General features: G+C 41.4%; 1 protein-coding gene across 1 annotated transcript in view; it reads right to left on the bottom strand.

Moving 5' to 3' along the window:
- Window positions 1–731: 731 nt before the first annotated feature.
- Window positions 732–17,171, bottom strand: part of kcnb1 (potassium voltage-gated channel, Shab-related subfamily, member 1) — a 33,280-nt gene continuing 16,840 nt past the window's right edge. The window contains exon 3 of the mRNA XM_058065539.2: window positions 732–10,126. Within this exon, the coding sequence (XP_057921522.2) occupies window positions 8,234–10,126 (1,893 nt within the window). The 3' untranslated portion in view covers window positions 732–8,233. The remainder of the gene's footprint in view (window positions 10,127–17,171) is intronic.

The raw sequence follows: 17,171 nt of genomic DNA, 5'->3' as shown, positions 1-17,171 counted from the left end.
ATTGTCACCATTTAATTTATAAAAAATAAAAATATGTAATTTAGAAAATAATGATAATTAATGAATATTCCATTCCTGGAATTATTTGTTTAAATATATTTATTTTACAGGATTTAATTGATACAAATTATTAAAATTATTAATGAAAACGTATATAATATTCATATTCTATTCTGGAATTATTTGTTAAATTATATTTACTATTTTATATATTTTTTATATTACATTAAAGTTGTATTTTTTAAGTTGCAATATTGTGAAAAAGTAATATTTTAAAAGCAATATTACTGCAGTATTTTTTTAAGTTGTATAATGTGATAAAAGATATTTCATAATATAGTGAGACTAACACTATTATTTTTCTTGAATGATAAAATTGCAAGATCAAAACTGTATTACTATTTTTAAAGCTGTAATTTAGTGAGAATAAATGACTAAAATGTCAAGAAAGCCAGCAAAGCAGTTCGTGTGGTGTTACCCCAGGAATAAACACAAACGTTTGCATAAAATTACCACTAGATGGCGACATTGTTCCGCATGAGGATATTGAAGTACCGGTGCTGCCCCAGCAGGAGGCAGCTTCTCCACTGTCAGGCGGCGGGGAACCCCAACCGCGGAGGCGCATGGAGGCCCTCTCCTTGCCCATCTGACCTCAGCTTCCTCATCCTCATCCTCACTTTGCAAACATTCACCTCTTTGGGAGAGCAATGAAAGTCAGACATTGTCCGTGAAAATGTAAAGTGATCTGCTTTATTTCATTGGGAGTCACCCGAGGCAGGGAACGCTCTTTTCCTTAAAGAAATAGAAACATATCATCAGGACGTCGACGCTGTTGCTTTTCTTTTCCTCCTTCCTTACAAGACAAGAACATGGCTGTGTGTGCGTCACAAGCAGCCACGACGGCACAGTTACGACATGCACCGAACAAGAGAACATGAACACACAAACGACAGCATAGAAAGTCAACAGGTAGAAATGTGTTCTTGCTTTTTTTTTTCTTTTCTTACATTGTTTTTTTTTTCGTACAAAACAGAAAAGCTCGGGACCTACAAACAACATTTGTATAAGAGATTTTGTCACTCTTTTTGTTCTTTTCCCTGGAAAGAAGTGTAAATGTACTTTTACAAAGACCGATGGCTTAGGCAAGGTTGGGGTCAATTCCGCTGAGAGCTTCCACATGTAGAAAAATAGAAGTTCTATGTTTGGAATATTTATGCTTCTTTTCTTCTGGCTTCCCCTGCAGAACGGCGCCCCCGAATGGACCCCAACCCGGTGATACGGCCTTATGGGGACCTTAGTGGGACCTTTGGGGGCGGGAGTCCTTTCTGATGAAAGCAAGGCTGCGGTCACACTTGTGGTCCCAACAAAAATGTGCTTGGCTTCGCGTTTGCGCCGCTATTTTAGTCATGTCAGCAAAAGCGGTAAACAACATAGAGTATTCATCAAGCAAGGACTTGATAGGACAGCCTTCTTTTTGTACATTTAGGACCTCGTTGTTGCGTTTTTTAAATGACTTTTCTTGGGAAATGAAACTTTTTTTCATCAGAAAAAAAAGTCAACCTTTTTTGCAATACAACATTTTTAGTCATGGAACATTTTGTTTTTATTCTTGTAAAATGTAAATGAAAAAAAGTCAACTGTTGTGTTCTCAGTTGACCTCAAAATTAGGATTTTAATCTTTAACAGTCTACACCTTAGTCATGGAACATTTTGCCTTTATTCTTGTTACATTTTGACTTAACACTTTGAGTCATGGAACATTTAGCCTTTATTCTTGTAAATGTTTGACTTAACACTTTGAGTCATGGAACATTTTGCCTTCATTTTTGTAAAATTTTGACTTAAAACTTTGAGTCATGGAACATTTTGCTTTCATTCTTGTAAAATTTTGACTTAGCACTTGGAGTCACGGAACATTGTGCCTTCATTTTTGTAAAATTTTGACTTAAAACTTTGAGTCATGGAACATTTTGCCTTCATTCTTGTAAAATTTTGACTTAAAACTTTGAGTCATGGAACATTTAGCCTTTATTCTTGTAAATTTTTGACTTAACACTTTGAGTCATGGAACATTTTGCCTTCATTCTTGTAAAATTTTGACTTAGCACTTGGAGTCATGGAACATTTTGCCTATATTTCTGTATAATAAAACCTTTAGAGTCTGTGTTCACATTCAACCTCCAAATTTGTATTTAATTTTATTCTTGTACAATCTGCAAACATTGTACAACTCTTTTTGTTATATGACATTTTTTAGGCATGGAACATTTTGCCTTTATTCTTGTAAAATCTTTTTTCTTGTAAAATTTTGACTTAATACCTTGAGTTATGGAACATTTTGCTTTTATTCCTGTAAAACCTACATTTTAAAGTCTGTGTTCACATTCAATATTATTAACTTGGACTTTTTCATGCCTTTTAAAATAACTTTTAATCAGAAGAAATGTAAACTCTTTTTGTAACATGACATTTTTAGTCATGGAACATTTTGCCTGTCAAATTTTGACATGAATTCCTGCCTGCTCTTGAATGGCACCAGAGTTCAGCGGTTTGGGTCACGCCAGCGTTGGGGTGACCAAACCAAGCGTCCTAGCAGAGCAGAAAGTGTGAACGCAGCCTCAGACTTTCCAAATATTAGACACAGAAAGTCGTCTCTTCAGCCGGGAGTGCTTTGTTATGGGGAAAGTCATCTGTGTGTTACCATGTGACCAAACTCAACAGCTGTGCTTTAAGTGATAATAAAAAAAAAAACATGTCATGTCACAGTATCACAGTCTCGGTATTAAAAGTAGATTTTGTACCACGGATCATGGTTGTCTCAGGACAGTTCCGCAAGTTTGCGTACCAAAACGCATTGCAGTTAATAGAAAGGGTTACTTGGAAAAAAAACTTGCTTTCCGGTTGAAGATATGGTGTAATAAACGGCGTTACAGTCGTCCCTCGCTACATCGCGGTTCAAACATCACTGCCTCACTCTATGATGTTTTTATTTACTGTTTAAATATGCCAATTGTCCGTAATTTTGGCATAAATTGTGCATAAAATGGCCAAATGAACTAAAATACCAAAGGCAGAAGAAGCAGTCTACTTACGAATGTAGTATTCTACATTGGCCACCAGGTGTCAGTAATTGTTCAGTGAGCCATGCACCAAGTTTCCCTAGGGAACACATTTACTGTGCCACTGCTCCAGCAGCTGGTTTATTTACATCTCACTTTACTCTTATTTTGTCTATGTTGGGTAAGAGTGTGAAGCCATTTAAGCCACCATTAATGGCAGAAGTACATCAATTCATTATGCAAATAATGTATTACAAAGTATGACAATACATCAATGTATTCTAATGGCGCCTTTAAATGGCAAGACATGAAATAACACTTGATAGTCAATTTTACATTTGTATAACCTAATATAGTACATATAATCTAAGAAAATAGGACATATTATGTATAAATAAGATAACAGACTTTAGCGATTCCTTATTTTCATCTATACAGCGTACTTCCGCCATTATGGAGGAATCGTTTCCCTACGGAACACATTTAGTGTGGCACATAAATGACTGAGTTACTCTTGTTTTGTCTGCTATATTGGGTAATAACATTTAAAGTCGCCATTAAAATACAGTGATGAATTGTAATAATGTATGGCGACTTTAAATGGCTTTCCGCCTGTATTACTCGCTGTAGTAGACAAAGTCAGAGCGATTTAAGACGTAAATAAAACTCCCGCTCGATCAGTGTCACAGTAAATGTGTCCCCCATTGACGAGTCCACCGTAATGGCGGAAGTACGCTGTCCAGAGGCAAACAAGGAAGTACTAACACGTTAGTTATCGTATTTACTCTGATTACATGTAATACGAATGTAAAAGTGACTTTATGGTGTTATTTCATATCTTGTCGACTCTAATAATGTTAAAAAGTATTTAGAAGATAGTAAACGGGATTTCTATGCAAGATAACTACAAAAATATGACAGCCAATTAACAGCGATAAACGAGGGACGAGTGTTTTGTTGCTTTTTGTTGGCTGCTCCACTAAATTGATGTGAGAAAGCATGACCTGTCACTTTGTTTGAATTCCGCCTAACAATCCTCTCCGGTGGCGTTTGCTGTCTATTCATGAAATATTGATTGTCATCATAGGTTTCAGCCAAAAATCATCCCTGACTGCGTTTATGTTGAAAAGCGCCATGAATGGATACATGATGATGATGATGATGATGATGATGATGCGGGCTGACAGCGGAAGTGCGCTCCCGTTGAGTGTCGCGTGTCAATTGATGGTGGTGATTGGCAATCAGCAGTCATCAATCAGGCCTGATTGCACGTCGAGGGGCTGCTGAAATGTTGGGCATGCATTGGCCTTGGCTTTTCCTAATCTTGTTCCACCAGAGAAATCCAATTAAAGAGCCGTTTATCAATGTGAGCTGAATGAAAGAAGAACACCAGCACAAGTCCATTGATTGGCTTTGTCGCCTTTTTACGCCTGCCATGGCCTCCTTATCATATTGGACATTTGGTTTATACATATTCTACTTTTACCCCGAAGAATTCTACCTTTTTCATTTCAATGTTTTGTCTTTTAGCAGGAAAATGGCACAAGAAAGTGGCGGAACAACAAGAAAGACTGCGATAAGATGTTAGTCATATTCATTTTAGAATATAAACACTACTATATCATCATTTTTTTCACATTCTTTTCTGTTATATATTTTTTCAAGGCCATCCCGATACTGATGACTGCTGTAGCCCAGCAAGGTGCACTGTATTCAGCCACACGCTCCGAGCAGTCACCATGGAGGTCTCTGGTAAACCTTTTATTTCCAAGTTTCAACTAAAAATTGATCCCTTGAAATGTAATTGAAGGCAGCCAAGCCAGGGTGGAAACAATTTTTTTCTTCATTTTTCTCAAGCCGCTGCTCCCCTCTCTCATTGTAGTCACTGAAAAGTGATTTTCTATTACTTTTTCAAGATGCTGCACCTTCCCCAAAGTCTCCTGGTGCCTCCCTTATGTAAGACGCTACCAGGAACCAAAAAAGCAGCCAAAATGGAAAAAAATGTATTAAAAAGTTCAAATATTAAAAAGAAAAACATTTGCAATAAGAAAAAAGTCATAATTTTATGGGAGCATTATTATGAGGAAAAATAATCAGTAGCGAAGAGTTAATATATTAATTTTTAAGTTATAATATTTTGAGAAGCAGAGTTATTTTTTGAAATGAAATCGTTTATTATTGGAATTGTAGTTTATTCTTGGAGTAAATAAATGATTCTTGGAATTTATGGAAAATTAGCTAGGGGAAGAGGTTACTGGAATAAAGTCATAAAATTATGAGAGAAAATCTACAAAGATGATTTGAGAAGAAAGTGAAAGCGGCCATACTTTCACTTTTCTTGTGGCCCTCGGTGGAAGAAGTTTGGACATTCCTGCTTTAGAATGATGCAAATGATTGAATAGGGGGGGGCAGTTTTCCTTGAACCCGACTTTCTTGTGTCATTTCCAGCTAAAAGAGTGCTACTTACCTCCATATTTAGGCTGAATATTCTACCGAATGGGGCGTACGGTGTGCACGTATGCTTGAGTAGCACTTCAGCGTCATGCTGTCAACCTGGAGGCTTTCCCGTGTCATGCATACATTCATTTGGGAATTCTTTTTTCCATTAAGCGTCACACTCTTTCTCTCTCACACACACACACACTCACACTCCTCCACCCTCATTGCTATTCCTTGCACACTGCGGCGTCCCTCACTTCTTAAACACAATATGAAATTGGGATTTGCTAAAAGAAAAAAAAAGACCTTGACTATTAGCATATTTTTCCCTGTAATTAAAATAGTTGTCTTTCTTGGACCGTGTTTCTGTTAAAGGGCCAGACATTTTTTTAAAAGCATCTTTTTTGCATCTCAACTGGGATGAACAATTTTTCCTGCGCGTGGATGAGACATTAAAGTGCATGGTGGTCCTCCTCGTACGTCAATATTTTACTATTGCTGTGTGCTGCGGTAATAAAACACCTAGACATAAACACAACGTCATGACATCATCATAGTGAGTCATGAATGCAGGCGTCTGTGTGTGTGTGTGTGTGTGTTTGTCGTCGTACATGAAATCAGACCTCGTCCAATCCAATTAAAACACTGACCGGTCGCTGTCACCATGGCGACCAAGCGCATGTGTATATATTTTATATATATATCTCCAGTACATTCTTGAAGTTTAGCTGTGTGCATCTTGCCTGGGCGTGCTGTGCTATGAATCTCTCCAGCTTATGTGCAGTAGCATACTGTAGTTTGCTTAAGTGTGATATTTATTATACATCATATTGATTATGTACAACCTGCTGTGTCCCCCTAGACATAAGGGAATAAGGCCAATGCATGCTGGACATTTGCGACTGTGGAAAATGAATGGTTTTTGTGTGGCCAAGCAGCTGGTGCATGTTGACAGTAGGCTTGAGCCATGAACGCACAACGGCCACAAGATTAGGTACACCTACACAAGCCGATCACGTCGCATTTGTGCCTTTGCTAAGCCAATAAATGGCTCACATTTACCAGCCATAGTAATCCCTCGCCGCTTTGTGCTTTGAATTTACATATTCATGCCTGAATTAGGCATTTTCAAACATAAAAATGGCTGAATGAACAAAAGCATGCAGTGTTCCATAGTGGCCATTAGGTGTCAGTAATGTTACTGTAATGTTCGGTGAGACACCGTTGATTGATCTCCCAACAGGGACAATAATCCCTAATACTACTACTTTGGTGGCCGTGAGGTAACTCTCTGGAACCCCAGTGTCACTTCCTGTCCGCCCACCACTCAGCTCCCTTTTACAGCAACATTATTTATAATTTATTTTCTCTTATTATGTCTACGATAGGCTGGTTAGCGCGCAGACCTCACAGCTAGGAGACCCGGGTTCAATTCCACCCTCGGCTATCTCTGTGTGGAGTTTGCATGTTCTCCCCGTGCATGCGTGGGTTTTCTCCGGGTACTCCGGTTTCCTCCCACATTCCAAAAACATGCTAGGTCAATTGGCGACCTCTGATTGGCTGGCCACTAGTCCAGGATGTACCCCGCTTCTTGCTTGAAGACAGCTGGGATAGGCTCCAGCACCCCCGCAACCCTCGTGAGGATAAGCGGTAGAAAATGAATGAATGAATGTCTATGATATTGAGTAATAGAAATGTAAAGGTGACTATAGGGGTGTTATTTCAAGTCTAGAGGGCTCTAATAATTTTAAAACTATATTTAGAATGTCTTAAACGGGTTTTTTGTGCTTATATTATAAATCTGTAGTCCTACTTGGCGGAAATTCACTTATTAGCACTTAACTGATAGTTTGTTCACTTCCTGTCTTCAAGATTCACACAACAAAACAGGGCCTTATTGTTTTTGTAATGGCAGAAGTTTTGTATTGTCAAGTCCGATGGTGAAGGTGTACCTAACAAAGTGGCCGCCGTTACTCCTAAAAGTAAGAATAAGCCTTTTCATCCATTATGAACGACAAAAATCATGTTGGCCGTACTGTAACGTCATGTGAAAAAATACTGCCATGGTGCCCCCCCCCCCATATCCTGCGCTCTGTGAAGCCGATCCTTAACGTGGGTTACGTGTCCCGTGTGATTGTGTATCTATTAGGTATTTTTCTCGTCTCTATAGAAAAATAAATCAGCTCGGACAATCTTAGAGGTGTGTATACATGAATTAGCATCGTATCATCCATCGGCAGTCATCCTCACATGCACACACACACACACACACACACATAAATACAGACATGCACGCCACGCCACGCCACGCCCCACCCCTGACAAATGCAAATGACTAAGGCCAGGTTTAGGAATGGAGGGCACAAATAAGTAGCTTATAGGCTTTTTAGGTCCTGTCCTGTATCTCCAAGACTACAAAAACGAGTGGGACTAGCGAACGGGACGGTGGGCGGCGGGGACCGTTCCTCCTGGAGAAGGTGGGGAGAACCCTCAGACGCACACGTCATGGCATCTCTGAGCAGACCCGCTGGCTACATTTTTGGGGTGCTTGCTTTGTCTTGTGGAATAATCGATTGGAATGAGTCGAACGAGGGGGGCAGTGAAATTTGTCTACTTCCAAATGTTTGACTCCCCGAGTCGGTGCTCCGTTCGAGCGCACGGCCCAACGCCATGCTCAGGTGCTTTTTGGAGCGAGACGCTGTGTTTGTACCGCAAGCACTCACGTTCTTCCGCGCTCAGTGGCTTTTGTCCAAAGTGTTGTGACGCCCCTTTTGCCTGCGTCCCATCTCGGGTCCCACGTGGTTCTCGTGAGGAACCCCGCATATCCCCTCCAGGGGGAATAGACAGTTTTGCCCCAGTATCTTGTGGGCGGCTTCTAAATGGTTGGTGCCTCTCTGGTAGTTGATGTTGATGCTGCGTTTGGGGCTGGAGTCGCTCAGCAGGCGATCTGTGGGGCTGGCGTCGGAGATGTCGCGCATGTGCTCGTCGTCGTCCGTGTCGGCGTCGATGTATTTGCTGATGGAAGAGTCGTGGAAGGTGAAGACGGTCGGGGCCAGAGCGGTGCTCTCTGGGGACTTGGGTGGGGTCCTGCTGCTGGCCGTGGTGTAGACGGAAACCTCCGGGCTTAGCAGGGAATGGTCAGAGAGGACGGAGCTGTCCGAGAGTGGCGACGGCCCGGGATCCTTGTCGTTGCGGCAGCCACCCTTGGAGAAAAGGCTTCTGGACGCGTTGCGTGCAAATAGGAACTTCCTGGAATTTTCCGAGCAGGGCGGTTTTGAGACGGTTACGGGCGCCAGCATGGGAGCGCCGCTGGTTTGATGGCCGGTTTTGGCTGCCGAGTGCTGAGACGAGGTTATCGCCGGACTGTTGCTATGGCAGAGGTCCACTTGTGTGCTGTGAGGATATCGTGGATTCTCCTGGAAGTCTGTAGCGCAACTGATGTAGCTGTCAATGCTGGACAGACTCTTCATGTCGCCCACCCCTTCTCTGGTCCCCAGCGTTGATGGATGGTGATCCTGTATGGCTCCCAGCTCTATCTCGTCCCTCTGCTTCCCAACCCTGGAACCTCGGTCTTTGGCGTTGAGGTTGGGTTGCGACTGCGTCTTGGCCATCTGTGTGTACATCTCCTCCAGCTTCTGAACGTTTAGCTTCTGGGGGCTGCTGTTTCGACCCTTGTTGGGCGATCCTAAGTGCTGCGTGTTAATGGAACGGTTGGAACTGGTTTCCGACGTGGCTCTCTTGGGAGTCCACTTCCAACGGTTTGGTGAGAGGTGGTTATCCTGAGGCCTCTCGTTCTTCTCCACCACCACGTCCATCAGTTCCGCACTACGGGCGAATGCCTCCTTCAAGTTCATGGAAACAATGCTACCATTTCTCTTAGCCCTCTCCAGGGCTTCTCTGCGTTTAAGTGCTTTTTCCTGTCTCTTCTGCTCCTTGTAGAATTCCGAGAAGTTGTTGACAATAATAGGAATAGGTAGCGCTATCACCAGTACTCCAGCGATGCAGCATAAACCACCGACTATTTTACCAAGCAGGGTTTTGGGGTAGATGTCTCCGTAGCCGACTGTAGTCATGGTGATGGTCGCCCACCAGAAAGAAGCTGGAATGCTTTTAAACTTTGTGTCCTCCTCATCCTTCTCCGCAAAAAACACCAAACTGGAGAAGATCATGATGCCCATGGCGAGAAACAGAATAAGCAGGCCCAGCTCGTTGTAGCTTCTCCTGAGGGTGAACCCCAACGACTGAAGTCCTGTGGAGTGACGAGCGAGTTTGAGAATACGCAGGATCCGCATGATCCGGAAAATCTGAACCACGCGCCGCACGTTCTGAAACTGCAGCACGCTCTTGTTGGATTCCGTCAGGAAGATGGTGACGTAGTAGGGCAGGATGGCCAGCAGGTCGATGACGTTCAGGGGTCCCTTGAAGAACTTCCACTTGTTGGGAGACGAGAGGAAGCGTAGCAGGTACTCCATGGTGAACCAGGCGATGCACACCGCTTCCACGTGGGCCAACTGGGGGTTGTCTGTGGGCTGGCCGAACTCGTCTTTGTCCTGCAGCTCTGGTAGGGTGTTGAGTGACAAGGCGATGGTGGACAACACGATGAAGAGGATGGAGGTGATGGCCAGGATCTGAAAGACAGGAAACCGGAAATAGAGATGGGCTGCCTTGACTTGTGGTCTGTCTTTGGTGACTTTAAATACAACATTTATAAATAATACACGTGTCAGGAGTTAGTTCCTGCCTCCACCTGCACTTCCTGCGTCAGCCAATCAGCTCATTCCATTTCCTGGTGTCCTGGCATTTGCTCAGTCGCCAGTATCGCTCCTCTTTCTCTTTGTTCAATGTCTCATTAGTCGTCATATTTCCTGGACTGAATATATTTATAGCAGGGGTGTCCACAGCTTTTATGAATATTATATCGCATTTTGTCATAAATTAATTCATAAATGATAGCTGTTTTAAGTTAAAATTTAAAGTTTAAATTTTCTCCTATTCCATGTGGAAGTGGTATCTGACTTTGTCCATCTTTCCCTTTTTTTCAACCCGACTGCTCACTCCCAAACATGTATTTGTACCACAAGGTGGTAAAAAGGTTCCTTTGGTATGTACCATATCGAGATAGCCAAGATCAGTCCAAATCATCAAAATGGCGGGTACTGACAGGAACAGCTTTTGAACATAGTAATAATAATAATAACAATAATAATAATAACAACAACAATAATAATAATAATTATCATTATTAATTATTATTATTGTTATTATCAAAGTTATTGTGATAATAATAATAATAATTATTATTATTATTAATGTAAGTTCATTTGATCCACTATATATTATTATATTAATAATAATAATTATTATTATTATTATCTTAATAACACTGGTTACTGTTGTGGCAAAAGCCCACAACAAGCTAAAACTCAACTGTGAACCCCCGACATCACTTCCTGTCCACCCACCACTCAGCCCCCCTAGCACCGGAACACACTTACAGCGACATTTATGCCTTATATTCTCTTACTATGTCTACCATATTGGGTAACACCAGTGTAAGTGACTATAGGGGTGTTATTTCATGTCTAGAGGGCTCTAATAATGTTAAAAAACATATTTAGAAGATGGTAAACTGGTTTTCTATGCCAAAAATACTATAAAGTAAAATTCATTATCAATAGTTGCTACTCAGAAGGTTGTAGTAATCATCATAAAACAAATAGTTGAGCATATATAAATGTGTATTGTGTGTTGATGGAATAATATGACACACATAAATAGTGTGCCAGGATCATGATCCTGTGAATAAATACAGCATGCATATGTAGTCAAAGATCTAAACATCTAATCCAGCAGTGTTCCCCGCGTCTGGACTCCAGACTAACATGTGAAGGCAATAGAAAGAAGACATTTTGACTCAGAGGAGTCTTGAGTGCAAATTGTCTTATTTGTGTTTGATTACATTTGAATGCGGCATCAAAGGCATCAAATCTTCATTTCCTCCCGAGATGAGATGCCAGGATGATCACCAGGATGTCAAACGAAGCCAACGCATGAAGAGCACGGCTTCCTTATCTATCTTACTTGTCCAGAGCAAATGAAGACAGTGATTGACAGTTCGGGCTTTGACGACACAAGCTAATCATTTGTCCACTCCCGCCTCGCCAAACGGCTCAAGAGGCAACCTTATCTGCCGCCAATCAGAGCAGGAGGACACTGTTGCCATAGCATCGTGGCAGACGTGAATAATGATCCTATCTGTTTATTTCCTGCTCCCTGAGCGCCTCTCCTCCTGCCTTGGAGGAAGGTCTCTACCAGGACTGAAGCTGGGAACGATGCTTACCGGAATATGGGGTACACCTCCACAATCCAATAGGAGTCTAGGAAATTGGAAAATGTAGGCTGTCCTTTTTAATAAACCCGGATACGCAATCCCAACAACGTATTTATACATATTTTACGTTTTTTAAGCGAGAGGCCAAAAAAGGTGATGATGCAACTAGCTATAAATACTAAGCTATAAAAACGGCCACAAGGTGGCAGAAGTGTGTTTTGATAAGAGGTCGGCGGAGATCATGTGGATGGAAAAAGTCACATGTGACAGGAAGGAGGAAGTAAGCGAGAGCGTGGATGTGTTTAGGTGAAGAAGGTTACGCATTGGAGGGAAAATCTTAATTAAGCAAGCACACATGCAGTTCAGTTCCAAATGTGAAAATGGTCAATAGTTCATGTTGTTATATTTATACATAAATATAATTTTGACGTAAAACCACCCTTTATGTACTGTTTATGTTGTAGTAGTTTACATATTTTGAGCTGTCATAAGATTTTTGTATCAAAGTTGCATGAAATGTATCTTTTTACAAAAGGCTGCTTTTTCTCCCTTTTCTAGTCGGGAACTGATATTTTCCTGAAACTTGTTCAACAGCTGATTACTAAAAAATAAATAAAAATAAAAATAAAAATAAAAATAAAAATAAAAATAAAAATAAAAATAAAAATAAAAATAAAAATACAGAAATAAATAAATAACCAAAAACTTAAACTATATTAGGAAAGCAGGAAGTGAACAAATGTAACTGTTACTGATTATAAAAGTACCAGATGAAGGGGTAGGATTTACTCCTTTTGGACATGTGATTATGGGATGCACTCAATTGTAATCTGATGCATGTTCAAATGAAATAAAACCATTACCATTACCATTACCAAAAAGGTAGAAACAGGTCTAAACTGGTCTGTCTTTTGGTAGTTTCCGTGTTTATACAGCCATAGAACACAATATTGTGTGCCTTGAGAGATCAGTCAGAATGGTCTATAATGGTTGCTACTGAGTGGGTTGTCTATTGAAAAATGAATGACTGAATGAGTTCATCTTGAATACTTCTGACTTTTTTGTTGTTTCTTTTGTACATGACTTTTATATTACTTTTCTTGAGAAATTACAACTATTTATTACTAAAAAATGCAGCTTTTTACTGTAAGTGGATTCATTTCCATTTCTGCGTGCTTTTAACTGGTACATGGCGCATGGCTTTGAACCGAACTGAGCCCGAGACCAAGACCGAGACCCGTCTCTGAAGTGGCGCCAACCTTTTCTCGGCTTCCATTTTGCTTCCCTCTCCGGCTTGTTTGAAAAGATGCGACAGTTAACCTCTCCAGCTGAGGCGATAATCACATTGGCCGTTTGTAATGAGTCAGGGCAAGAATAGATTTATGCTTCTAACAAACCCCTCATTTGAAACTGCGGGGGATTGTGGCTACAGCAGGGCAGGACAAAAGAGAAGCGGCGGTAATGGGACTGTGATGCTATAAAAAGGTCACTAATGAAGGCACACTGTGTAAGATTATGCTTATGAAGTTCCACTCGGAAAACCCTGCACATTTCCCAGCGGCTCGGGTCCCTGCTGCCACTGCACACTCCTCATCCCTTTCCTTGCTTCCTTGCTTCCTTGCTTCCTTCATTGTAATTCTACCAAAGGACCGTCAAGCCACTAAAAAGCAGGCAAACAACTGCACGTCTTGGCAGATTCTAATTGCAACAACATCAAGCAAATTACTATGGCTATTTTTAGCATCTCCCCGTGGACCCTTGCCGCTAATAGTGGCCGTGCATGTGCCTCGTGCACACAAAACCCGCTCCGGTGTATTTTGGTGGCTTTGAAATAAGCAAGATATTTATATCCGGAGAGAGCAAACTGACAGGAAATGCCACTCTGACTGACGGGAGATGCGAACATCACACCACCAAGGTGTGTTTCTAAGCGTGTGGACACCATTTTAATATTCATGTTAACACACCGCCGCAATTGTACCGTATTCGGGCACATCACCTGCACACTTTAGTTTTTGGGCCTTCGGTATGTATAATAATCCGATACATTCATTATTCATGACATATATTTCTTAGATATGACACTAATTTGCTTTGTTAGGTTTTTTGTATCGCCATATTGGTCAGACTCCAGTAGAAATCCTATTTAAAAAGTCATAAACAGGTTTCTAACTTTAAAAATATATTGTTTATTCATACTAAATCCTACTTCACGGAAATTCATTTTAGCAATTGGGTCTGGGACCAATTAACCGCCATAAACGAGGGATTATTGTAAACGGCTAATCTGCATAAACATTACTTTTGAGACATGGACAATGAAAAATATATGACAATGTATTGCACACTCCTCCACCCACAAAAGGGCTCACTCCGTTCATGCCGTTGTTCTATGGAACAAACACACCAAGGTGCTGTACTTTTCATTTATTGTGTCATTCATTCATTATTATTGTTGTCCCAGTCCAATATATTGAAAATGATCTACTTCCTTTTTGTTTACTGTACAATGAATTCATTCATTCATCCCAGGCCTTGTCTGGCTTTAATCTTGGGAGATCTTGTGACCCCCCCCCCCCCCTAAATACATCCAAACACAACACAGCCTTGCTTCTCCAATATATTGAAAATGATCTACTTCCTTTTTGTTTACTGTACAATGAATTCATTCTTTCTTTATCATCCCAGGCCTTGTCTGGCTTTAATCTTGGGAGATCTTGTGACCCCCCCCCCCAAAAAAAAAAAATCCAAAAACATTACAGTCTTGCTTCTCCTTACGTGAGCTACTGACACCGTTCTAGCAGCCTCCCTGGAGGAAGTCCCAGTGCTGCCACTTTCCCTTATTAGCGAGCGTCAGGAGCAACATGTGGAAGCTCCTGTTCCCGTGAGTCCCACAGGAAGGCAGCCCTCATCCAACAAATGCGTCAGTAATCGCCGTGACACGGAGAATAAGCTCTGCTTCTTGCTACTCCTTTTCCGCCGTGTCGATTTGTGTCAACGTGTGATGTACTCCATCGTAGCTTAGTTTTGAAATAAGCTAAACCATTAGGATAGGCAAACACCTCCACTCCACACCTGAGCCCCATACACGGCCAAAGAGATGCCAGCCAGCCCGCTATCGCCATGACAACCCCATTGAAGCTCAACAGGAGGTGGTGACGCGGACCTGTCTGTGCAAGGCGAGTCTGACACAGTCTTCCCGACTTGAGCGGACCCTCTCTCTTCCATCAGTAACCCTGCATTGTTCGCTATGCTGCACTTCTGTTGCCATTTACAGGGGAGCACGCTAGCTCGAAGGGGGGGGGGGGGGGCAGATGTTTGCCGCAAGCAACAGTCGTTGAGTGTGATAAACAGCAATAAAGTCATAATGCGAGCATTGAATAAGGTGGAATAATTCACAGCCCTGATTCCGAATGTAGACGGGGCTCTGTGCTTCTCAGCCTGTGAAAGACTGAGACGGCGTTTCCATGGAGACGGGAGGAGGAGACCTTTGAACAGCAGAAGCCTGTTTATCTTCGTCTCGCACATCTCGTACTAAATAAATATGTAGTATGTTGCGAGGAGCAGAGCTGTAGATTGAAGCCGCTCACCTATTAGGCACGTCTCTCCTTAGTTGGCTTTTAGTTATTCCGCATCTTCATGCGGAACCGTTTTATTTTTATCTTGCGGGGTTTTCCAGATTGGGGTCACCACAGCCAGCCAATTACATGATTTGATTTCATCTATAAATATCCACACACCCCAAGATCTAAATGCCAAGTGAAGACACGGATCAAGAAGGCAATCAGATGAATGAAGCTGAAGTCATGCGGCTAAAAATAGGCTGCAAGTACACAAATAAAAATGATAATAATGGTAATAATAATAAGAATACAAATCTGACATGAATTAAAATAAAAAGACGTTAGTTCTACCAGGTTCTTCCTTCCATTGAAATCTTCTCCTACTTCCTCTCACTTGGTCGCTTCCATGCATTTTGAGGTCAGAGAAAAACCTCCGTGATCCTCCGTGTGCTATTTCTGGAGAACCAACTTTTCCCGAACTCAAATACCGTCGGGTTTGCAGCTCAAAGTACACACCCCCCCCCCCATTCAAGTAACGCACTACTGTAAGGAGGAAATCTTTGCCTGGATCATCCATCTCCTCAATGAACGCCACCTCATCTCCTCTCCTCCTCAATTATTCATGAATTTCAGATGAAGAAGAAAAAGCCGGAGTCAGCATCTTTAAATTTAAAACCTGGCTGCTCCACGGTGGCCGTATAAATAGCAACACTATAGCACAGGAGGCGGGTCTGGCACACGCTGGGAATCTTATACGTCTGACTGTGCTGGAATTAGCTGGACCGACTGGGGAAGCTTTGAACGTGATGTTTCGGGAAAGACCTGATTCAGTACGCTTTGTACGTTGTATGTTAAGCATCTTATGTAAATGGGAATCTCTTTGCCTTTTCATACATAAACAGTTTTTATTCATTGGGATTATTGTGCTTGAGGTATTTTAGGTGGGAAACACTTGTCAGTCAAAACCTGATGCGGACATTGATTGACTGTCATTGTGTTTGGGCTTGTTTAGCATCAGCTGAGGGCAAGGTGAGTAGCGGCGAGGCGACTTGAAAATAGAAGAGCATGTGAGAGTTGTCGAATGGGACATTTACATAAAAAATAACGGTGACGCCATTTGTCAAGTGCGTACGAATAATAGGTTGTAGCGAACCATGATACTGCCCTATTTTTTTTTTTTTTTTTAAACCGTGGTAGTGTAAAGTTGCACCAATTCTAACTGTATCACAAATACAGGCGACAAATCTGGCCAATTGTGTGCTAATAAGCATTCCTAAGTCATAATACATGGCTTATGAAGATGCTGAATAGACAGCATGTTGGCCACAATAAAAGGCCACTTCAAAATGTGTAGTTGAACTTTATTTTAAAACAATTTATTCTAGGTATGACTCAAATCATTACGACTGTTGCTTTTATTGCAAATATTGATGAAGATGCTGATTAGTCAGCAGGTTGGCCACAATTAAAGGCCACTACAAAATGCGCAGTTGAACTTTATTTTAAGAAAATGTATTTTGGGTATGACTCTAAATATGACGACTGTTGCTTTTATTGCAAATGTTGATGAAGATGCTGATTAGACAGCAGGTTGGCCACAATAAAAGGCCGCTCCAAAATGTGCAGTTGAACTTTATTTTAAGAAAATGCATTCTGGGTATGACTCTAACCATTACGACTGTTGCTTTTATTGCAAATGTTAATGAAGATGCTGATTAGTCAGCAGGTTGGCCACAATAAAAGGCCACTTCAAAATGTGCAGTTGAACTTTATTTTAAG

This window comes from Doryrhamphus excisus, linkage group LG11 (genome assembly GCF_037039965.1).
Source record: "Doryrhamphus excisus strain RoL-2023G ecotype Guam linkage group LG11, RoL_Dexc_Guam_v1.1, whole genome shotgun sequence".
Taxonomy (NCBI): domain Eukaryota; kingdom Metazoa; phylum Chordata; class Actinopteri; order Syngnathiformes; family Syngnathidae; genus Doryrhamphus; species Doryrhamphus excisus.
Note: the sequence above shows the minus strand (reverse complement) of the source record. Positions and strands in the feature narration are given on the sequence as shown.